Source organism: Periplaneta americana, chromosome 9 (assembly GCF_040183065.1).
Source record: "Periplaneta americana isolate PAMFEO1 chromosome 9, P.americana_PAMFEO1_priV1, whole genome shotgun sequence".
Lineage (NCBI taxonomy): Eukaryota > Metazoa > Arthropoda > Insecta > Blattodea > Blattidae > Periplaneta > Periplaneta americana.
Genome location: NC_091125.1, coordinates 99581986 through 99608823, shown reverse-complemented (window position 1 = coordinate 99608823; position 26838 = coordinate 99581986). Strand labels below are relative to the sequence as shown.

The 26838-nt window shown below is 34.6% G+C and overlaps 1 protein-coding gene across 1 annotated transcript in view; it reads right to left on the bottom strand.

Moving 5' to 3' along the window:
- Nucleotides 1–24707, bottom strand: part of LOC138705683 (uncharacterized) — a 73391-nt gene extending 48684 nt beyond the window's left edge. The window contains exon 1 of the mRNA XM_069834263.1: nt 23836–24707. Within this exon, the coding sequence (XP_069690364.1) occupies nt 23836–24592 (757 nt within the window). The 5' untranslated portion in view covers nt 24593–24707. The remainder of the gene's footprint in view (nt 1–23835) is intronic.
- Nucleotides 24708–26838: the final 2131 nt, after the last annotated feature.

The window sequence follows — 26838 nt, the reverse complement described above, 5'->3', positions numbered from 1 at the left end:
AGTTTTTGATGTCACTGTACAAATCTTGTGAAATGTAGCCTACTATGAAGTTGTCGAATGTTTTAACTAGGGACAAATTAAAAAAAAAAGCAAGTGACTATTTATTTAGTCAAACAAATAGTTTGGTGAAAACTCGGAAAAATATCAAGAAACAGTAACTTGCGTTATGTTTATACATATTGTATCATTTTCCTAAAGGTGCCCACCCAGCATCGTGATGCATTTGAGGAGCTACGATAGGTAACGAAATTCGGTTACGGAAACCAGCTATATCGACTGGTGGGAAATCATGCTAACCACACAACACTTCCGTCCTGGGTAGGTCATTTTTACATCTTTGAGGAAGCATGTGTACGAGAGGCCAGTAGTCGTTTGATCGGTCTTGGCTTTCATCGGATTATTTTTTATTATTTCCCCACAAAACGAGACAAAACCCTGCTTCATTACTATCTTGCTGTACAGTGCCGTTTCTTTACAAGCTTTAATCAAAATCAAATTCTGGATCATTCGAAAATGACTTCCAATTGATCGTCATTTATATGAAGGGTTCAGAGCCATAGTAGGCCAAGCGCCATTTATTAAAACGGAGAAAGCAAGGGTTCAAGTTAAGTGAATACCATACTTTAATGAAGATTGACATATCATTTAGTTTTAATGTGTATACTTTATATTACTTGCTATATGTTGCCATTGAATTATGGTAATAACTTCATTTTAACCCTTGTTTTCTACGGTTTTAGTAAATGGCGCTTGGCCCACTATGGTTCTGAACCCTTCATATGAATTATGCTGGACAGAATACTGGTAGTTTAAAATGAATATGCGTTTGTAAAGTTGATCCTATAGTGGAGTAAGTTCAGTAATCCAATTTCTGCGTGAATAAGACAATACGGAGGCGAAAATTCACAGGTTAATGGCTTGGACGTTAAAGGTGTTCCTGGTGTGTCAAAATTATGTCCAAAATCTGAAAATGTCGAACAGAGTGAGTTTTAGCAGATAATCAACAATCACAAAAGACGGCAACATGACGTGCGTTGATGGCTTCATGAGAGAAAGTAGGCGTTTGACCGTTCATCAGGTAGCTGATACAGCGAATGTGTCCATAGGAAACACCCACTCTGTTATTCATGTCATCCTCCAATACCACAAAGTTTCACATTTTGTAGATGCCACATAAACTGTGGGATGTCAAAAGCGTTGCTGATACAGCATGATTCTGGCACACAGGGAGCTTTATCGGAATGAAGTACAGTTTATTTTACCTGCCAATTATTTCCACCTTCCCAAGACATTAAAAGGTATCTGGAAAGAAAAGTCTTCAGAGCAATGAGTTTAAAAAATCGTGGTTGTTACTGGAGTCAGACTTCTTTAACAATTGCATGAAAAATCTGAATGTAAGCGATGTCCGTGTTAAAAACATCCTCTTATTAAGCAAATATAATTTACAACAGAAATTTTTTTACTACATTAGTAAAAGCTTTATAACGACTGAGGAACTCACTTTGTGAATGGCTGCATACATTCCACTTTGTGAAAGAAACGTTTGAAAATTATTCATACTTGTACTGTTTCCTCTGTTCCTAAGCAAAACATTTTCAATTTGTCAGAAAAACAACGAATCTTGAAGTCATACGAATTACAACGTTCCATTTGTTAATTTATAGAGGGAAATTCCTAAAAGCAGATCTTTTAACAGTAGGTCAACGTGTTAAAATTTGAATATTAGACGGTAGCATGAAAAAACAATTTTAACACTAGTGCGAAAAATATTCTTAAGATTAAATTTCAATTGTTTGCACCGATTGTCAATTGTTTCCCACCAGATGTCACACAGCGGCAATCGCAACCGATCAATGAATCTGATCAAAATATGGCATACCTATTTTTTAGAACGACTCTTTGGATAAGAAACGGATACAAAGTAAATAATTGGTTCAATTAATATTTTACTGTTAAGTGATAACTGATAACTATACGAGACTTAAGAGTTAAATATGTAATTATATAAACATTAAGGGGCTTTCGGGATTCGTCCATGAACATCTCGAGCTGCAGTCGAATGCTCTACCCTTTAGCTATACCATCCACTGCATTCAATGTAACGAAGTTTCACTGTTACAATGATACGGAATACAACCGTGGAGAAGTCGGGGAATTGCCTCTACACCTGTACGTACGAGTGGCTGCTTAAAAGCTAACGTACGACACGCATTTTGAAAATGATATTAGTTTTTTCGCTAATTTTCGCCTTTTTAAACAGTATTGTAAGTAGCTATTATTTGAAGTAAAAAAACGAGAAAATCTTCAGGAAAGGCTTAAAGTAAATTACCATTTTACGTTATTTATTTGACATGAACACTCACTTGTTTAATATTATTTTTTTATTATTATTTTAACGTACATCATTTCCACTTAAATTATATAGTAGTGAATGTTAGTATAAATAAATTCCACGAAATACTTGTATACGAAACATCTCCTCAAAAACCAATGAAAAGACAAGATAGATATTTGATAGCCGTCCCAACCAGAATTTAATAATCGGTCTCCTAATCAATTCCAAATGAATATTTATATTTAATCCAATTTTTTAAATAGAAACCCTAGTTAGATAGGCTAAAAAAAGCCATTGTTTCGATATACTGTTCATAGATTATTTTTATTTATTTGCTTACTTACATATTTATTTACTGATTTACTTATGTATTTATGCCTATTTATTTATTTATTTATTTATATCTACGACAGACCAAAGCGTCAATTACAATAGACAGTAGAAATTACTGTATAGTTACTTACTACTAAAAAGGAAAAAAAAAGCAAAAGACAAGAGAAATAAGGACGCAAATACGAGTTATTAACATTAATACAAAATGAAAAAGGAGATAAATACAGATATAAATACATAACAAATAATGTAAATATAAATGAAAAAGCAACTAAAAAAATTAAAATTTAAATATAGATATACGATAAATACGAGATTCAAAATGTGTAAATGAAGATTATAGAGTGAAAAAAGATAGACCTTAGCATTATTATTTTAAATCAACTAACTTCAATATTTTAATAAAAAAAACTTCATATTTAATGTAAGACATGCTGAAATCTGGAACCAATATTTTACAAAATTCACTGAATTTGGAACATATTTCAACACTGGTGAATTTCTATGTGATGAGCTGTTTGGGTTTAGTAGTGTAACAAGTTACTATTTCTTAAATGTAATAATTGAGAGCTAAGATCAATTTGTGACAATAATTCGCTATTATCCAATAGACCGTTGAATAGGCCTACTTCATACAATAAAAGTTGCACGGCAAGTAATCTGCTAAATTGAATTCAGTAATTAGAGTGACTATTGCAAGAAATTATTTCATCGAAGATAGAATATTGATTTTTTTAATAAAAGTATCTTAAAAACAGTTTTTGAACTTTTTAAATTTTTACTAGCCTAATATGCGATTTGCGATTGGAAGAACACATTATTGAGGCATATTCTCATTTAGCGCGTACCTAGAAATAAATCCCTGAATTTTGAAAACATTATTTGTTGTAATTAAATATATGATTATAAAAGGTAAAGGTAAAGATATCCCCGTAACATGCCATGAAGGCACTTGGGGGGCATGGAGATAGAGCTCCATGCTTTCCATGACCTCGGAAATAGGATGAGGTGGTGTGGTCGGCACCACGCTCTGACCGGGAAAGACCCGGTACTCAATTTTATAGGAGGCTGAGTGAACCTCGGGGCCGTTCTGAAAGTTTGGCAACGAGAAAAAATTCTGTCACCACCTGGGATCGAACCCCGGACCTTCCAGTCCGTAGCCAGCTGGTCTACCAACTGAGCCCAAATATATGATTATGAAAACTCAAATTATGATTAACAGTTACACCTTGATGTTTAGCATCGTAAGTAATGGTGATGACGACATATTATTTTGACGAGATGAGTCCATAGATTTATTGGGAAATATTTTGACAATCATCTTACAGGTAAGAAAAATCTCTGGAAGGAATCGAACCAACTATTCAGTGCAAGCGAGATTGCAACTAACTCCCGAAAGCAGTCTAGCGGTGAAAGTCCCTTCGATACATCTGTACCCCGCCGTTTTTTATACGGACTAGAGATCCGAAGGCTTACACTGCAGCCTGAGGCTTATTGTGCTTACCACTCCTATACTTGTGAATGATTGGGTAGCCGAACGGCCGCGCTCTTGTCCGAGTACAGCACGCCGCACCGTCAACTTAACTCGGGCTACAGTATGGATGATGATGATGATGATGATGCTGATGATGACGATACGTGAATTAATGATGACGAAATGAGTCCGAGGTCCAACACCGATAATTACGCAGCAATTCTGCTTCAATTGGTTGAGGGAAGACCCCGGAAAAAAAACCCCAACCTGATTTGTCCCAACTAGGATTTGAACCTGGCCAACTCGTTTCATAGCCAGACATGCTGTCCATTACTGCACAGTGGTGGACAACCCGCCGTTAGTCGTTTCTCAATGCATCTGGCATGATAAAACGCAGATTTCACATATCGTCGTTGTTCCTGCAATAACTCCTATGTGTAAAATATGCAATAAAAATTGTAACAGTAGGAGGAAAAAACACATTTATTCATCCTATAGCAGCCGTACATAGGGGATTGTGAATTCTTACATCTTCTAAAGAAATATAATTACATATATGAAATTTTATTATTTGCTGTATCACTATTTAAGTTATTTAATAGAGCAAAAATCTGAAAATCGATAGATATGTCACATAGGAGCTATTGAAGGAACAACGACGATATATTATATGCTATACGTACGTATTAACGAACATAAGTTATGTAGGTATACGATATAAGATTATAATAGAATTGTCACAAGTGAAGTGCTTTGTATGGAGTGTGGCATTGTATGGGGCAGAATCATGGAGACTATGACGAAGTGAAAAGAAACGACTAAAAGCATTTGAAATTTCGATAAGGAGAAGGATGGAACGTGTGAAATGGACAGAATAAGAAATGAAGCTGTCCTAGAAAAAGTGGGTGAAGAAAGAATATTGCCGAAGCTGAATAAGAAGAAAAAAAGGAATTATTTCGGTCACTGACTGTGAAGAAACTACCTACCGAAAGATGCAATGGAAGGAATGGTGAACGGGAGAAGAGTCCGGGGCAGAAGAAGATATCAGATGATAAGAAGACATTTAGATATATGGATCGTATGCGGAGACTAAGAGGAAGGCAGAAAATAGGAGAGATTTTAATGCTGGGTTTTGAGTGAAAGACGTGTCCTTGGGCAGGAAACTATGAGTGAATGAATGAAATGTCAATCTAGAGCATCCAACAGCCACTGAACGAATATTGCACACTTTCAGCACTGCCAATGTGGTGTTATAAACTAATTTCCAATACTTTTATCACAACCACAACACATTTCAAATCTTATTGTACCATATATATATATATATAATTATTACTACATTAACACATTTAGTGTATTACAATCAATCTTCTTAAAGTATCCAGCTGTTTGCTGACAACATAAAGTCCAATGTAGTATATTACGAAACATGTAAAATGTGATTATTATGAAAATCGCTATATTCTTCTTAGAATTAGTACGATCTACTTCCACTAGATAGCAACCGACACGATTGGCAGAGCCAGCAATAGGCCTACTTGAAAACGAAATGATACTAAATGTGAGGAATGTTACTACAGGTATGTACTATTATGTGACAGGTTAGATTATGTTAGGTTTGCTTAGGTGTGTATTATGTGACAGGTTAGGTTAGGTTTGATTAGGTGTATAGTATTATGAGAGAGGTTAGGTTAGGTTTGATTAGGTGTGTAATATTATTACTATGTTGGCGACACTGAAACCGCTGTTACATTAAAGAAATATGGCGGTATTATTCGTTCACGCACTATGATTTTCGTATGTAAGTAAGGTACATATTTAGGGCAGGTTGGGTGGGCTTACAGCTCTCCCAGTGATCACATTAATTTCTACTAATAAATGCTATAAATCCAAGGCATTTTCAAGGTATTTTATCAAGCTTCTATAGTGGCTGGGACATAAGAAAGATTCACCGAATGAAATAAGATTGTCATACTTTATCAATATAGGCCTATTTATCTTAATGAGGAATTATACAAAATGACATGGGAAGAAATTATAATCAAAAAGACATCTGAAGGAATATAAAAATAAAAATGATATAAGCATTAGAGAATGTAAGATTGAATTAAACAAAAAGAAAAGAAAAGGAGCTATTGTAATAAGAGATAAACTAAAGGGTAAAAAAATCGAAAGTCTAATACACTGAGAGAACAGTCACGTAATCTCAATATTCTGTGTTATCAAAATAATCATGGATGACAATATTCCAACACGATAATATTATTGTTGAATGCCCCAGATGTAATTGTAAAGCACACCACGACTATTGCAACCGTCCTGAGAGAGAGATCAGAAGATCCCCTGGAATTACACAGCTGTTCTTTCGAGTCCGGTTGCTAGGATACGCGAAACAAAGGGGACACGGGCACAAAGGACCGCAGCTAACCAGGTGCATTGTGGGTGCAATAAGATACCGGCAACTTGTGAACTATGGGCCCACAGCTCAAATTATTTACAACTTTGTAAGTTGTATGCTCGCGCAACTTAACACAGATGTGTACACGCCTCTCAGGCAGTTACAAGTAAACTATTATATTTAAGCCTACTATCACGCTGAACTTCGTAAAGTTCATTTATTTATTTTAAGAATTTCTGTACAATTAATAAGAAGTTGTCATTGAAATAATTTAGCAATTATCTACCCGACTACTTTAAAGCCTATTTGTCTGTCTGTGTTTGTGTGTGTATTTGTATGTGGGAATGTAGGCCTACTGTATTTTTACATAAGTTCTATACTGTATATCAGAATCTGTCCACTCACCTATATCACTGCCTGCCTACTAATGTGTGTATATGTATGTATGTATGTATGTATGTATGTATGTATGTATGTATGTATGTATGTATGTATGTATGTATGTATGTATGTATGTATGTATGTATATCATTGTATAATGTATATATTTTTTCATTTTATTTTATTGCTAGCAAGTTTCAAATGAATATAAGTTAATACAATATAATATAAACTAGCCCACTCCTGAATGAATAAGACTCGTGCTTAGGAGGGGATTCCAACACAAAGAAAAATAAAATTGAGAGTGAATAAATTAGATTGTAAAGTATTATATATCTAAACACAACTTTAAAAGCAATACAATTTTTTTATTTTTATTTTTGATTAATTTGGAGATGATTAGTAGTTAAATTAATATTAGAATAAAATTTATTTAATAATCTAGGACCTTGACTCATCCTATGATAATTTTTAGTAGGTTATTTTACGACGCTTTATCAAGAGCTTAGGTTATTTAGCGTCTGAATGAGATGAAGGTGATAATGCCGGTGAAATGAGTCCAGGGTTCAACACCAAAAGTTACCCAACATTTGCTCATATTGGGTTGAGGGAAACCCTGGAATAAACCTCAACCAGGCAATTGCCCCGACCGGGAATCGAACACGGGCCACCTGGTTTCGCGGCTAGACGCGCTAACAGTACTCCACAGGTGTGGACTCTATGGTAAAAAAAAAGCTGCATTGGTTTTACATTTAGTTTTATATAAACGCAGAGAATTCATATTCTTAGTTCAATATTTATGTATATACCTTTCAAAGTTATTAAGATTTCTGTGGAAATATTTTAATTAAATAAAATAATAAATTTTTTCAATGTTGGAAACTTTGAAATGTTTAAACAACAATTCAGTTGAATAATCTTTCTGCTCTTTTAAACAAATTTTTAATACTTTTTTCTGTAGTAAAATTAACGGATAAATGTTAGATTTGTAAGTTCCACCCTAACCTTTAATACCATACATAAATATAGATTGAAATAATACTAAATAAATTGTACGCAAACAGTTAATTGACAAAATATTTCTTAGAACAACAAAGTAATATAATGTTTTACGTAATTTATTACTAATATAATGAATATGATTATTTCTTTTTAAACGATTGTCAATAATTATACCTAAGTATTTAACCTCATTAACTTCATTAATAACTGAAATTGTAATATATATTGGAACAGTCAAAATTATGCATTTAAATTTTTAGTATAGATGAAATTGGTTTATTACCTTTATTATTTAAAGAAAGTGGAATAACTATTGTTTTACATACTGTAAGTAGACTACCTATTATTCCTTGTACAAACACTCGTGATGCCACACTTCTATTACTGCGATGTTATAAATGTCACATCTATTCATATATATGTATATCTTTAGAGGAGTTTGTATGAGTCCATTCAACGATATTTTGTTGTTTAGTTAACTGTCCGAGACAGGTCTGAACCTCACAAGTGATAGCAACAAGGCACCACTTATGAGGCAACTAGGCCAGGAGATAATGGGGTAGGGTGGCCAGTTCCTTTCTCCCTCCACTGAATATATCGCCGACTAGCTATATATTACACTAGTCAGACTTGAGATGCATACAAACAATTGTTCTTCCTCTGACACATATCGTCAAGTGAGATGTATTGCCTGATAATACCGGGTCATCAATTTGTTTTTACTAACATTTCTAATATTAACCTGGCTATATCTTTGGATTAACTGTTGAAAACCGCAAACACTATATTACCCCTTCCACGACCGGAGTTTGATGATACTAGTGTAAAATACAAACAAATCACTTTAGTAAGTATAGAAGGGAAGAAAAGTAGTGCATCCATTTACGTAAACTAGGAACTATTACGATTTTCAGTTTGATAATTTTTTTTGGATTTTTATTTACTCAAAATACAGTACAGTATTAACAATAAGTGTTTTTACTCACTAACTGAATTATCCAGGCGGGCGTATTCATTATGTCATGTATAATATACTGTCTACAGCACATTAGCATACAATATGGAGAGTGTATTTAAATTGAGAAATAATCAAAATCTGGATATCTATACAAATTGTTGAAAATGATGGACGAGCTTAAGTTCTTTTGTGTGCATATTATCGAAAACGTTTTAAGCATATTTTCTGAAATTGAATGTATTGTTTCTGGAATGTAATTCTTTAATTCTTCTATTGTTGTAAGATGTTTAACAAACACAAATGTTTTACAGTAACCCCAAAATAAATAATTCAAAGCATCAGTCGACATGGGGGGGCACAATCCTGTGCCTCTTGAAATAATAATTCTGTAGCTACTCTATAACAGAGGACCTTACGTATTGTAATCACTTCACTTCTGCCCGATTCGCACAGATAAATTTACGTAGATTGCTATCTACTATCCGTCCAAGTAGTTATGTCGTAGGGTCGTAGAAAGGGAGGAAATCACGTGACAGTTACTTAACGAGGCCCTTTTATTTAAATTATTTTAAACAGTTGTTAATATTACGTAGACGTCCAATTTATGACAGCAAAGGTAAAATACAAATTGAAGTAAAAATAAAATGATGTCCCTGTAGATGTAAATATCAGGCAGAACCTCAATCGGAGGAAACTCAACGATTATGGAATGCTAATTCCTATGTTGTTTTGAGAAGTATATGATTCCACTCCATCGATATTGAGTGTCAATTATATTTATATTTTCTTGGAAGCGAACACAGACTACTCGTATATGAGGTTACTTAATACATATGAGTAAAATGTCAATTCAAACAAAAAAGTTTAACATATTCCCCGATTATGTATAGTTTGAAATTAAAATTGTTCACAGTATTTATTCGTCATTTTAACTTTCCATAACTAATATTTCCGCCACTAACCCCATTTTCCACTTCTGACTCTAACCTAACTACCCTACAATGAAAGGCTAAAATATCAAATTCAAAAGTACAGTTTTGGTTGAATTCCGTTCTACCTCAACTGATTTTCAGTGACACATACAACATACAGACAGAAGGACGGACACCATTTCATTAATGTCCGCACAGATATAAATGGGCCTACAGTCATAAACGTTGTCATGGATATTCAATCGAAAGTGGTTGAAAACAACAAACGTAACAACAGAGATTTATATATTATTTCAGCTGTCTATTGGTGCGATACTTCAAAAAAAGAAGGAAAAAAGACAAATCGATTCTCTGATGCATTCACTCATTCATTCATACGGTTGAATTCAATAATGATAATGTACGTGTCGACACGCTACCCCCTCCCTCTACATGCTAAATGCGACAGGGTGTTAAACGAACCGGATGGACAGACAGACATATAGGCGTGACCTGGGGTCTATTGTTACAGTTAAACAAATTGAAGTTTTCGATCAATACTGTACTTTTGCAAACTTCATTTACTAATGGAGGCAGCGGTAAACAATTGTTGGCTATGCTCAATTTGTAAATATATGAAACACATACGCGCTCCCAGATTTAATGTAATATCGGCGGGAAGAGGGGAGGATAAAAAATCCTCGAGGAAATAAGGAGGGAGCAATGAATATAAATATTTCATGAATCGAAGGTAAAAGGAATGAACATCATGTCTGAATAAACACAAATTAAAAATCACCGATTTTTTCCTCTCTTTTCTCCATTTTTATACTCGGGGATATCAAACAGGGAAACGCTATTTAATTATTCCGTTCAACCGGGACGTTGTTGCCATGACAACCGTTCTATATATAACGCGCATAACTGTAATAAAGCCGTCATCACACCGAAGTTTTCAGTCCGAATCTAGACTCGAATGCTTTTATCAACATAAATTTTATAAATAAGGAGGGGAAGGGATAGAGGTAACATAACCCTGCACATTTTAGCAGTTTATTCCTTGGATAGTGTACAACAAACATAATCTGATACCATACTAGTCCTAAGTCCTATCTTTTTTTTATTTTATTTTTTTTATTTATTGAGTATGCCCCAACGAATATAACTCATATATAGGACTATACAAGAACACATACATATGTTATACAATATAATTGAAAAGTCATGAAACTACAGTCTGTGAAAAACAAACAATAACACAAGAATTCATGAAAGAAAGAAAGCAAAATAAGAACAAATAGTAAGATAACATAAAGTTTTGAGCAGAAAGAAGAAAAAGTTTGAAACCATGAAATGAATAAATCACCTGAGAATTAAAATAAATAATCTTCCCAAAAACGTATTTTTAAACAATTCTTAAAATACCGGCAATTTGGTAAAAGTATATGTTCTAAAGGAAGTTGATTAAAAGTTGTTGTTAAAAAATGTTCGTTCCATAAGTTACGGAGCTATGCTGAGAAAAATATATATTGTCTTTTTGTCTTGTTAAATAAGTATGTATATCTTTATTATACTGAAATGTAATATTACTATGTATGAAATTGTTAATAACTTTGTACATGAAAATAGCAGCACCTAATTTGATAATTGATTCAACTGGTAGAACGAAAGAAAATTGATATAGATATTTAACTGGAGTCAAATAATGAAAACCCAATAAATTTGTTAAAGCTCTATTTTGAATAATTTGTAAAGGTCTCAAAGCAGTTTTCTTATTATGTCCCCAAATAAATTACATATACATTAAATGAGAATGGATAAAAGCATAATATACATTCAAGAGACAATATATAGGCAAAGATCTTTTAAGCCTTTTCAAAATACCAGACATTGGAGCAATTTTCTCACAGACAGCCAAAATATGTTTATCCCATGTTAAATGTTCATCAACAATCAAACCTAAAAGTTTAACTGATGTAACTTTTGTATTACAGAATCATTCAACTTTAATTCTTTCGGAATAACATAATAAAATGAAGGTACAGTAAAAAAATCGTGTACACAGTTTTTTTTTAAATTCAAAGAAAGCCTATTTGCGCTTAACCAATTTTCAAGAGTAATAATGTCTGTCTCAAACTTTTCAAATAGTTCAATGGAGTCAGTAATATAAAACACAGAAAAATAGTAATTTATGTAACTAGTGTATAATTTTGACACGAGTGAATGTTAGCGCGTGAACGTAAGCCAGTGTGCATCAGTTCAGATAGTCTCTTAGCAATAATAATTGGTTGCATTAGTATGGCAGTTACACGATGTGCACTAGAAAATTGGTGTCATACGATTCTTGAAGTTAGAATTGGAATTTAAACACCAACTTGGATGACTTAAATGCAAACTACATAGCAACGAGCTTCTTTTTCGTTACATGTTTGAGATTCTTGGTTGGGGTACTACCGTGCCAAAATAACACTCTGGAAGTACAGGGAGAGTATTAGAATCTTTGAATTGTTGCCTGTTTTAACATCATTTTTTTAAAACTAAGGGATATTTATCACAAATAGAAACAACGAATGTCCATTATCTCAGTACTGGTACTTATCAGGAATACCATTGTTTCTGGTAACTGCCCATCCGATCTGGCATTACAAAGTCCAAGGAAAATTTCACATGTTCGATTGCTCATAACTGCAAGTCTTACATTGCGTCTTTATATTGCACTGAGAATTCTTCACACAATTTAATAATTATTACAACCCATATCGTTCGGGTCAGTATGACCACATGGTTCAATATTTAAAAAAATTCTTTATATATATATATATATATATATATATATGAATTGAATCTAGTAGTCAAAGTACCTGGATGACGAACTAAAAGCAGTTAACTATTTGGTAATTTAGACGAATATTATTTCTGCCATCCGAAAAACAGGATATTTGTAATAATGCTCGAAGATAGTAGTCAACATGTAAGTGAACTTGGTTTAGAATAATTTTCAAGAAAAGAAAAAATGAAGCAAATATGAGAGATCTTGAATCTGCATTGGAGTTTCCTTTTCTTTTCACACAAAGCCAGTCGAGAGATGCATGAAACTTGTGATGAAGCATCTACAGTCTGTGCATTTCGAACTGGCGCACAGTGGTCTAAAATTCATATTTAGGAGGACAAATGGAGAAAAATGACATGTAAAAAAATGAAATTAAACCCTTAAATTATTTTTAATATATAACTGAGTAACACTGAATTGATAATCTTAATCAGCGGAGGTGGCTGCATAGGGAGATAAGAAGCCGGTAACATGCCACATTTCGCCACCCAGCATTCTTACTCAGCAAGCGCCGCGAGTCTGCCGTTTTCCTTGTGCCTAACTCTGTTCTAAGTGGTCGATTCCATTCATATTTGGTATCAACATGTCAAGTAGATCTTTAGGTATGTAACACTGTTTGTTTGTGTTACATTTAATGTTATTATAGCATGTCAAATTAGCATGAATGGACACGGGACAAAATATAAATATAACCATTGAGTGCAGACTTTGCTAAGGTAGAGAACAAAAAACCCCCTTTGGTTCGTCCAAAAATGATTTTTTTTTTCACTTCCTCCACTATTTACCTCTATTTTAAATCTAGTCTTAAGGTGGGCAGATTTGCGGTAGTAATAATTTATGAGCACTATTCTTTCTAGGTGCAGTAGTGCAATTTTTCTCAGTTGCAGTTATTTCAATATCTGTGAACCGAATCTGCTTCCGCAGTATAATTCAGGGAATTCAAGATGACAGCTTGTTAATTATGTACCAAATAAGCTTTCCGAGTGTCCAAAAGGTGCAATAGTACCTAAAATGTTACATTTTCCCCCCCATAAGATTTTGTCTAAATACATCCCCCTGTAAGGGGCACTTCTGCCTATATCAACGTAAACAGAGTTTGTACACAAAACAAATGTACTAAGTGTAACTACTGTATAAAATTTCATAAAAATCTGTTAGATAGGACAAAAGTTACTAATTTTGTCTAATTGCGCCCCCCCCATAAGGGGTAGTTACACTTAGACCAACGTAATGAGAGCTTGTATACAAAACATACATGCTACCTGTAACTACTTTGTAAAATGTCATAAAAATCTGTTAAATAGGAGAAAAGTTGCTAATTTTGTCTAATTGTGTCCCCTAAAAGGGGTAGTTCTCCTTATACCAAAGTAATCAGAGCTTGTATACAAAACATATATGCTACTTGTAACTGCTCTAAAATTTCATAAAAATCTGTTAAATAGGAGAAAAGTTACTAATTTTGTCTAATTGCGCCCCCACTATAAGGGGTGGTTCTCCTTATATCAACGTAACGAGAGCTTGTATACAAAATATATATGCTACCTGTAACTGCTGTGTAAAATTTCATAAAAATCTGTTAAATATGAGAAAAGTTACTAATTTTGTCTAATTGTGCCCCCTATAATTCGAGCTAATAGGCCGTGGTCTACTGGCGATGTTACGACCAGACGTTTCGTCTACAGCTGCGGTAGACATCAACAACGAGGCATTCTAGGCCATAGTGATCTCCTCAGAATGCCAGGGACAACTCTTGTCCTGATCTGACCGCTAATGGTCTACCGCAGGGCCGGGCATGAGAGTGACTCAGTCTAGCCGGCCAGAGCTGCTCTCGCTCCGCAAGGCACTTCAGTTCCAAGCCAGAGCAGAACGCTCACGCAGTGGCGGACTCACATTACAGCTACCTTCCCTACTTTAATATAACAAGAGCCACTGTTGTTCTAGTCATTCAGTCTGTCAGTATATAATAGTTTATAAGGATATTACATCAATCCATTGTACATTACAGAATTTATAACACTCTTATTAATTTAATGAAATAAACTTCGCTCTATGCACACACAAATCATTAGGTTTATTTACATAACCCATACGCACATACTGCAATCTCCTCACCACGGTTCTACGAGACAGGCGTATGGCTTCCACTTCCCCTATTTGCTGTGGACAGAGTTCATCTGCCAATATAATTAAACATCGCTTGATGAATTCACCTTCGTTGAACGTTTTCAATTCCTTTGCAATTTCGTCGCAAATTTTGTAGCTAATTCTCATAGACGATTCACTAAGTGCATTATTCTCATCCTGTTAATATATAATATAATATAATATAATATAATATAATATAATATAATATAATATAATATAATATAATATAATATAATATAATCTATACTAATAATAAATCTGTAGCCTAACCTTTTCTGGTAATTTTCCATTTTCCAAAAATAATTGATCATAACATATATAATTAACCACCCTGAAACCGAAAATGGTATTTCGAAATTTTTGTTTGTATGTCTGTCTGTATGTTTGTTACCTTTTCACGCGATAATGGCTGATCCGATTTATATGAAAATTGGAATATAAATTAAGTTCGTTGTAACTTAGATTTTAGGTTATACGGCATTCAAAATACATTATTTAAAAGGGGGGTTATAAGGGGGCCTGAATTAAATAAATCGAAATATCTCGCTTATTATTGATTTTTGTGAAAAATGTTACATAACAAAGTTTATTTAAAATGATTTCCGATAAGTTTTATTCTTTACAAAATTTTGATAGGACTGATATTTAATGTGATAAATGAGTTTTAAAATTAAAATAACGCCATCTAAGACGGTGCAATGAAATAACAAATGACTTCGTCTATAAGGGGCCTTGGACAACAACAATCGAAAAAGGGGCCTTGGACAGCAACAATCGAAGCTATGAAAGATAGCCTACAGACAATGTTTCTGTGTTTGTATTAAGTAATATCGGAAGCTAAATTAACCAATTTGTATAATTAATTATTATTTCACCATTTGAAAGTGTAGTTTCTCTAGATGGACATCATGCTATAATGTTATTACAGTAACTTCTGAGTGCTCTCTGGACCAAAATGGTCGCATTTTAATTATTTAAATACAATTTAAATTAAGTAACATATTAAACGATTTATCCTTCTATCAAACACGAATGTTTCCTGGATCAAACGTCCTATTTTAATTATGTAATTACTTTATATTTATTTCCAATAGGTGCAGCGGAGCGCACGGGTACGGCTAGTATATAATATATGGTATGATATGATGTGATATGATATGATATATGATATGATATGATATATGATACGATACGATACGATACGATACGATACGATATGATATATGATATGATATATGATATGATATGATATGATATGATATGATATGATATGATATGATATGATATGATATGATATGATATGATATGATACGATACGATATGATGCGATACGATACGATATGATATGATATATGATATGACCATAAATTAATACAACTTAAAAAACATGTTTCTCAGGTACATTATATTAGAGTATGTATTCGATATTTATATTGCATTATAAGTTATTATAGTACATTTAGTAATATATACTTTTAAATTATACAAGTATTATGATATATCATAGTATAGTATATTACAGGTCATGATATATAATATGACATATCATGAACTGTAATATGGTATACTATGATATATCATAATACTTGTATAATTTAAAATTATATATTACTAAATGTATAATAACTTATAATTCAATGTAAATATCAAATAGATACTCTAATATAATGTACATGAGAAACATTTTCTTTAAGTTGTATTAATTTATGGCGTTCATTACCAACATATTTGTCATATTCAGTAGCATGTTGTAAAGAATAATGTCCTTGGATATTGAACTTCTTAATCAGTTGGAGTGTTTTATGCTAAATTTAACACTTTGCTAATCCACTGCTCTCTACCAAAAAGAACTCCTCCTCCCATGATACATTACAAGCATTGGGAGTAGCGGGCCGCTTTAGTGTATGAGCGGAAGCTCCGTCTTCAAAGTTCGTCTCATACTGCAGAGTCACCACTGCACCGACACTGAATGACGTACGGTATGCTTACGTCACAGCGCTCGCAAGACGCGCTCTTTAAAGCACACAGCGCTCATTTCTCAGAATCACGTAATGTGCCCAGCCCTGGTCTACCGGGTTCCACGCTGCATTCCTGCCATGGTTTCAGAGCTGGCGCTCAGACATACATTGTAACTTATCACTCCATGTACAGGTCCATGTGGAAAGAGGAAAGAAATTTCCACACCTATTCTGTTGTCCAATAATAATAATAATAATAATAATAATAATAATAATAATAATAATTATTATTATTATTATTATTATTATTATTATTATTATTATTATTATTATTATTACTTCAGCTTCTTGTCTAAGCGCATGACGTGAATATGTTAGGAAAAAGTTCAGAAACGATTAGGGAAAACACGGGAATTTTACTTCAAGCAAGTAAAGAGGTAGGTTTGGAAGTAAATCCCGAAAAGACAAAGTATAAGATTATGTCTCGTGACCAGAATATTTTACGAAATGGAAACATAAAAATTGGAGATTTATCCTTCGAAGAGGTTGAAAAATTCAAATATATTTGGAGCAACAGTAACAAATATAAATGACACTCGGAAGGAAATTAAACGCAGAATAAATATGGGAAATGCCTGTTATTATTCAGTTGAGAAGCTTTTGTCACTTAGTCTGCTGTCAAAAAATCTGAAAGTTAGAATTTATAAAACAGTTATATCACCGGTTGTTCTGTATGGTCGTGAAACTTGGACTCTCGCTATGAGAGAGGAACAGAGATTAAGGGTGTTTGAGAATAAGGTTCTTACGAAAATATTTGGGACTAAGAGGGATGAAGTTGCAGGAGACTGGAGAAAGTTACACAACGCAGAACTGCACGCATTGTTTTCTTCGCCTGACATAATTAGGAACATAAAATGCAGACGTTTGAGATGGGCAGGGCATGCAGCACGTATGGGCGAATCCAGAAATGCATATGGAGTGTTGGTTGGAAGAACGGAGGGAAAAAGACCTTTGGGAAGGCCGAGACGTAGATGGGATGATAATATTAAAATGGATTTGAAGGAGGTGGGATACGATGATAGAGACTGGATTAATCTTGCACAGGGTAGGGACCGATGGCGGGCTTATGTGAGGGCGGAAATGAACTTGCGGGTTCCTTAAAAGCCAACTGTAAGTAATTAATAATGTTATTATTATTAATCCTAGACACGACAGCCCATGGAGGGCCAAGGGCTATCAGCCGCCTGCTGACTTCACATCCACATGCCTCAGAAGAGATTAACGATCATGTAACCAGCACGAGGGGTATCTATTTGTAGCTCGCTACCTATTGTTGCTCCCAAAATTCGTCACGGTGCTGGGTGGGCACCGGTCCCATACACTAGCCACAATTTTAACAGAAAATTTCTTGTCCAGGAACCGGCGCTCATTAGTTGACGCGAGTCCAGGTACAACGGTGAATTATATGAAACTATGAAAACTGTTTTTCGCTTTTGATGATTTAAAATATAGAACGCTTAAAAATTGTTAGGTAGCACTTAATATGGAGAAGGTGTACATGTGCTTTCAGGTATAGAAAAAAATTTAATCATCCTCTAGATTAATCTAGTCAACTTCCGCAAGTTTACACTTTCATTTGGATTACCTATTTAATCCCTGCGGATGGAAAGCACAATCGAAAAAATTAAAAGGCTAAGTGCTCCAGACTGTAAATAACTTCAAAAATGAAGGATTCACTCTGCTGTGTGTTGTACACCCAGATAAACAGAACAAATAAAATTACGCAACTGTATAAGCGATGGTACACAGGCAATGTTTGCTAAATAAATATAAACACACCGTAATGCATTGAAATTCCAGGAGGTAATGTCTGTAACAAAATTATTAGAAGTATCTATGGATATACAGCAAAACACTGACCGGTGCGGTCTAAAGATACCTAGCAGAAATCATGCTCCGATATCATCGTCAGGAATGTGTTTCTTGGGATGATTAGCTTGTCGTGTTGTAGATTTCCTTCAATCGTAAGACGAATGTCAAGTAATCCCATGACGACTTCCTGAAATCATAATATCGCTGAAGTACGGTCTAGTTATTTTAATTTCATCGACGCTAAGCTAAGAAAGCAATATTAATCTAACACCGTTGAATAATGATGTTTTTTATCATAGCAAAAAGCTGGAGAGAGAGGGAACCTGCCACATCGAACTTTTTTTCCTAGTTGAAAAAGAAATAAAGTCATCGAAAACTAATAAGATATATTAATATATTGACTTATTTTAGTGTTGTGGGATTTAATCGATTAACCTACTCGATTAATAGATCAATTTATGTTGTAAGATTAATTGATCAAAAATATTTAATCGAATAATCGAGTCGATTAAAATTAATGGGTTGCAGTGGATATTAATCATTATTATTTTGTTAATGCAAACTCATTATAATTTTCCGACAATATTCCTCTCTCAGAAATTGCTTACTTAAAAGCACAATAGTACTGTTATTTTCTAACTATAAACCAGGTAGCGTAGGGAAAATCTTTGCACAAACACTTCAGAAAGAGATGGAGATATGAGGACAGTGACCTAGTCTACCTCTATCAAAAGTTGAAACACAATGCGAAACCCTTGTTAAGTTTTATGGTTTTCCAAGAAAATTCCCACCTTGTTGTCAGCTCATCTTCCTAGGATATGAAATAATAAAAAAAATACTTTCCTGGGATTCGTCTCTCTCATCCCTTATAAAATAGCCATGTCTGCACTGTGTGCAAGTGAAAGCGTAACTACCTTCTTCTCTTTCTAAAATGTGGTAATTCGATTACAATAGGGGCCAGTCTTCTGTTTCGACCGCTATAGTTTTGCAGTTGCAGTTTCTGTACTGAGTTTCTGTGTTTTTAGTTTGATAAAAGAAGAAAACCAGTTTTCTATGGTTTGTGAAAAGTTTAAACTCTATTAAGTTATGTCATATCAGAATTTGAGAGGTAAATTCGGTGAAACGTTTGGATTTAAATAAAACGATCGTGGAAAAGTGCTTGAGAGAAAAAAAGTTTTTTCGTGTTGCAGGAAACATTGTTACTAAACGTACAGCGGCACTTAATTCGGAGCACTCAAATGTTTAACATCATGGATGAAGCAGTATTAACTACTGTAGGTGAGTCTTCATACTTTGTGTTATTTATATTTGTCTCAAAAATTCCCGGAGAAATTATAAGCCTCATAATAAATACTTTAATAAGCAATTGAAATAGTTGTTTTGTAATATAACGATACAATTTATACAGATATATAACATTTAATACTTATACTTATCACCGAACATAAGTTAAAATTAACAATAATTGTGTATTATAGTATATTAAAACATTTTTCAACTCGATCAAAACTCGATCAATCTATTAAATTCAAATAGTTAATCGATTAAATATTTTGATCGATCAACAGCACCAATTTATTTACTCTAGCTTTGTCTGTCCTCTCGGAAAATCGCCCGCCCGTTTGTTGGTTTGTACGTCTGTCTGTTTCTTTCTTCGTCTCTGTTCATTTCTCTGTGTTTGTTTGTCTCTTTGTGTTTACCTGTTTGTTTGATTGCTTATTTTTAGATTACTTATTTATGTATATATCTATGTACATATGTATTTACTTATTTAAGTGGTTTCTTATTTACTTATGTATTCGTGTATTCATTTATTTGTATATTTATTTACTTATTTAATTACTTACAAATTTACTTACTTACTTAATTACTTATTTATATGGCATCACAGAGCAAATGCCCAAATTACAGTACCATTGTACAAATTATGTTTTCTAGCTAGGTATAATTTAATACAAAAAAAACTAAAAAAAATATTACAATAACATACATACAATAGTGTTGGCATATAAATATATCACACAAAGAAAAATCGAAAGCTAGTAAAGGTGAAATAAAACAAAAGAAGTGGAAGAATTTCAAATATTGCTGAATAACTGTTCACGTTGCCACAGTCATCAATCTATTTGGAAGTAGGCCTATTCCCATGACCACCAAACTCACCAGACATGAGAATATGCGACTACGATCTATTATTGCCAATTGAAGACATATGCAAAGCATCGACTTTCAAGGAAGACATGGAATACAGAAGGATTTAGAGCAGTCTGCGTGAGTCCTATTGGAAGAACTGGGAAGAGATGAAGTAAGCCGCTTTAGAATGGTTGAGCAATCTGTCTTCTACATGTCAGGGAACTTAATTTAATGTCTGTAACTTCAAAATGTCGCCCCTTGTGGCCGAGTTCGGGACAGAATGTTGGAAAATCTATGATTTATTTTATTTTTCTGAAGTTTAGAGTAAAGTCTAAGAAATTAAGTTTCTAATCAATCCATGTTCTTGTCTTATTGGAAATAATCTTGTCATTAGAAAATTCAGAGTTAAGTATAAATTATCTACGCTCATATCACAATATGTTAGTTTCATGAATATAAAGCATTACAATTACATTATTGTTATTATCCTAAAAGGGGAAGACGAACTCAAAAGTTGTATTCATCAGAATGAATATTATTTACTCAGAGTCTCACCTATGCGCATTCCCAACCCATACCATCTGACTACACTAAGGTTAGCTGAAGTTACGAATAATGACTTGAATCGAGTCCCGGTGCTGGAGAGAATTTTTCTCCGTTCTACCCATTCTTCATATGATAATGCAGAATTCCTGCACAGAAACATATATGTACTTCGGTACACCATAGTAATATGATATGCGTAAGTAATCACTTTGTGATTCAAGACTGCGCGTTGTTCCGTCGGACCCCGGCCACTTAGTCACTCATAATGAGTGCAACTCTGTACATAGTGTTGGACATTGTGCCACGTCACATATTGACACAGTATATGAGGGTAGGCCACCAGAGGGAGAACACTGATGTAGAACTTGAAGCAAGAAGGATTCAATCCGGCATCGGAACTAGAATCCGTTGTGGCTTAGTGCATAAAGCGTCAGCACGTAGAGCTGAAAACTCGGGTTCGAGTCCCGGTGCCGCATAGAATTTTTCTCCGTTCTACCGATCCTTTATCACAGGCATGTCAAAACCCTGCACATTGTGCAGTCGCGCACATTATGCAACTGTCTCTGTGCGATGTACAGTGGGAGGGAGGGAGGGAGGGAGTGAGTGAATCGCCTTGGAGGGGAACGCGACAGGGCTATACAATACCTGCAGCAGCTTTTGTTTCAGTAACACAGTTTCAGAATGAGTGCCGATTTGGCTGTATCTGTGAATGATAAATAAAGTGAGGAGTTCACAAATAATGGAGAAGAGAATTTACGAATTGGAATATATCAGTCCCCTAAACGTCCATTGTGCAACTCAAACCAAGAAATGGATTCGGAACACCTCAAAATCTGTGCTTCAGTGGCTGGTCATGATAATATCTTTGAAAAATATTGGAGTGCAAGAGGTCAAATGACTTTATTGTCAAACGCCTGGCATTAGAAAACAACAACAAAACAACAACAACGAATCATATAACATAATTGTTATAATGTTTTTCTCAGCCAACAATAATAATTATTTTGAAATGAAAGGCTTTCATCAGCCTATATCGAGGTAATAGTGTTTTGAGGTGACAATTTAGATCAGATTAGTAAAGTTCTCAAAATATGATATTGCCAGCGCTTATTTCTTAATCAGTACTCTCACGGCAAAACGTACTTGACAATGGCGTTGTTTTGGAGTCTGTATTAACACAGCCATCAAAGGTTAGACGACTTACGACTTACATTTCATAACTGGTAAGTGATGAGAATATAGTGAGGAATACATGTGAGGCCCTTGAGGTTGTAAGGAGAGAAGAAAGCAACTATTTGCAAGGCGGAAAATTTTTCTGGAAAAATATATAATGGCAAATTTTCCATTTCACGTCACAATATTAATTCAATATACTTATATTAATAAATCTTTAAATCTGACATAAAGAGAATATCGTCGCTTCACAGGAACTACACTTTTAATTTCTTTGAGTAACGCTCCCAACTTTTCGATACTTGCTCTCAACGTTTTCAAATAAACTATATGTGAATTTAAATTCTAAGCTTAATTTATATTTATTAATATTAATATTAATATTAATTTATATTGACATACAGCAAAGAAATTATTTCAGTGTAAAAACTTTACAATGTCCTACTGCATGTGATTAATTGGGAGTATAATATTTTCTTCAACATTTGTGCACCCATGGTCACAGTAAATGATAATGCTTGACGAACAATGAAAGAATAGGGTCTATTAGTACCTACTACGTAAAATGAAATACTTGTTCGTTTCTTGTTGTTTCGAAATTACTGCAATATATTTTTTTTCTTGAAATACTTTATAAAAATCATATTAATAAATTATGCTTTACAAACCACTACTTTGTGAAGTATAACTGAGTAAGCCTAAAGTTTTTTGTATTACAATTGTCAAATATAGACACTGATAATAACTGTGTTTTTTTCGTTCTGCTAACTACGTTTATAATGTCCAAATGTCTATCTAATCCGAGCCTAGAAGCGCAGAATAGATTATTGTACACCCCTCCAGCTAAGAATGGGTAAGAGCAACGCTTGATTGATGCAACCTGCACAAACCGGCGATCCTCGCACATAACTGCACATTTAAAGTCTGATTTCTCACATGCCTGCTTTATCATATAGTTACCATTACTTTTCGAATGCCCTAGTATGTTCCCTCTGTTACTTGAACTAAAGTACAATACAAAACCTGGATAAATTCATTCTTCATATTATCGACAAGATTATACAATCAGTTTATTAAAATAAACCTAGAATTACGTTATCTGAAGAATAACATTTTCAGTAAGAGAAATAATTATTATATTTCTTTCAATTGAAACAGTTAATTGTTTAACTTTTTCGTATTTTACTTTTCTTCTTTCAACTAGTGTTTTTCCTCAATTTATACTAAAATTGTTTTAATTATAGACTATCACTTAACTTTCAGTACTGTATTGTATTATGTAACTGAAACTGACCCAAGCATGAGCATTTTTTACTCTTTTGGGTGCAAATTATACATCTTAAATATGTAACCAAATTCATTTCAATAAATTCAGAATATACGTACAGTTGAAGTAGAGCAGGATCCCAGATATGAGCACGAAAACCACCACCAAAAGCACCAGCAAGAGAAGCAAGATGGTAGGTCTGCACCAGTTGGAACAGCAGTTTGGTTCGGGAGTGGTGGTGGGCACAGTGGTCGCTGTATTATCGGCATCCTGCCTCGAGCAACACGACCTCCGCGTCGCGCACCACGAAGACACACAACACGTCCTGTCACCCTCCCCCTCTACGTAGCCACTCTCACCCCTCAAGATGTTGGTGCTGGTCGTATTGTTCGGCGTAACGTTCACAACACTGTGGTGGTACCGGTAACCCCCGCCGGGTCGCGGCACGAACCCATCGTCGTCGTCATCATCGGCAGTATTGGCCGTGCCGTAGACGCCGTAGGACGCGATAACGTTCGAGGCGGAGCGATTGTTATCGTTGTTGTACTGTATCGTCTCACTTGCCGGGGTCTTGCAGCAGCCAGTGCTGCCATCACACGGCGGGTAAGGGAAACAGCTGCAGCAGGTTTGAGTTTCCTCTTTGGTAATCGTTGCAGCTTCCTCGTACTGTGGCACAGTGTGTTGTGTGGAGCTGTCAGAGTACCAGTTGTTGTAATTCATGGAGGGCTGCTGCTGTGGGTACTGCTGGTTGTTGTAGTGGTGGTAATTGTTGCTTCCGCTGTTGTTGTACAAATCTTTATTGTTGGACGGTGAATCCAATTTGTAGTTGTTTCGACTAGTATTCATAACCATTATAGGATTTAAAACAATCACCATAGTTACAATAACAACAATAATGATGATAAACTAAGGTGAAGGGAAGACAACATGGTTACCATGTCCCTTATCCCTTTCAATTGTTTCAGAATCATTCTGGACTTTATAATCGATTTAACCTAAATTCTCCACTTTCATTACGCATTAACTCCATATTGGTTCTTCGTATTCGGAATGGAATTTCTCATTGGTATGCAACTCATCGTCTTTTTTCCCCCTTTTATCGAATGGAAGACGAAGTTTTAATTTTTAGACGGGAGGGACATTGTTACGTATTAGTTCGTGACTGCATGCACAACGGTAGGAATTCACTATAATGATAGTAACCATAGCGATTAGTTGTTATCGTCCAAGAGGTAGCTTTGATTGTTGGAATGTGGGTGTTAGGATATACCAAAATAACAAGAATGAGTTCCAAAAATATAAGATATTATCAATCATTGTTAACTATTTTATCTCCAAACGCGTATAAAAATATCTACTTAATTTTCGTGTTTTCCACCACCAATCACTTTCTATACATCACTTCTCCGTGTTGGGTTTACCTGAAACAAAAGAAAAGGCAAGTGTTAGTGTGACTTAGAGATGACAGAAACAAAAGACAAATTACACAAACAAAATACAGTAGCCTATAATATGTTATTTTAATAGGATAAATCGAATTTCTATTTACAAGTACCAATGTACAGCTGTCAAAAGAAAAAGTGGCCGCTCTCCTGAAACAAAGTTCCCTTCGGGTATCTTCGCTACAATTCGGAGACAGGCGATGTTACATGTTGTTGGACCACGTTGCCTGATATCTACAGTTATAATTGAAGTATTCTGTGTGTTATCGATAGCATAATGGTAGCGTTCAGGACTATTATTCATGAGGTCCTGCGTTCGACTACAACCACGTGCTTTTTATGTTCTTTTTTGTTCTGTTTTTGAGAGAGACAAACTATACATAATGGCTCCTTTCTCTTTTACGATTATATTAGTAATTAACATCAGGTTCATTAATATATTATGCCATGACTTTATCATTGTGATATTGTGGCTGCAACTGGAAAGAAAAAAGATTTTATTCTCAATAAAAATATCTTTCGTGGCATAAACAAAACAAATTTACTGGCGTCGGCCTTAAAACATTCAAACAATTAAGCGTTCAAAAAACAAAACAAAAAGCCACAATTCAATATTTAGTCTATCTTCCTCTTATCTCGATCATCTTGCAGTCGAGTGGGCATGGAATCGACTAGTCTTTGCAAATAGCGACTGTTCTTAGACACGATATTCCAGGCATTCTGAACATACCCACATACGTAAGTGCTCTGTCCATGGGCAGGTCTTTCATTGCAAACCCAGCAATCTCCAATCTTTCCTATTTTCTGCCTTCCTCTTAGTCTCCGCATATGATCCACATATCCTAATGTCTTCTATTATTCTTTTCAACCAGAGACCCAAACAATTCCTTTTTCTCTTTCTAATCAGTTTCAGCATCATTCTTTCTTCACTCACTTTTTCAAACACAATTTTATTTCTAATTCTATCTGTCCACTTCACACGCACCGTTCTTCTCCACATCCACATTTCAAATGCTTCAATTCGTTTCTCTTCATTTCGTCGTAATGTCCATGTTCCTTCCCCATACAATGCCACACTCCACACAAAGCACTTCACTAGTCTCTTCCTTAGTCCTTTTTCCAGAGGTCCGCAGAAGATCCTTCTTCTTCTTCTTCTATTTAAAGCTTCCTTTGTTCATGTTTGCAGTTTTTCTTGGGAAGGATAGGCCTAAATGCGGTAACATCCCGTTGCTTTCCGCACACCACTATCTCTTTCGCATCTTATTAAATTCCAGGGGGCCCAAGCGTGGAGATGAGGAGAGTGGATTTGACTAATTGGGCCCTCCGGACTTCACCGAAAGTCACGGCAAGGGTTAAATATTAATTTTATCAGGATGTTTGACCCTATCAGAGATCGGGAAATCTCAATTAGCCTTTGCCCCCCGCATCCTGGACTAGCTTCTACGAATCATCAGAAAATCTTAGAGTGATTGGGCCAATTTTTCCGAAAATGTTTCCACACTTTTGCTCTCGTAGCTCAGCGGACGAACGTCGGAATTTAGATGTCAACGTCTCAGGTTCAATTCCTCGTTACTCCTTTTCATTTTATTGTGGTTCAAGATAGTATAATGTAATAATACAAAAAGAAAAACTAATAGCAGTATTATGCAACTGGATTTTTCCAAGCCTAATATTAAATTT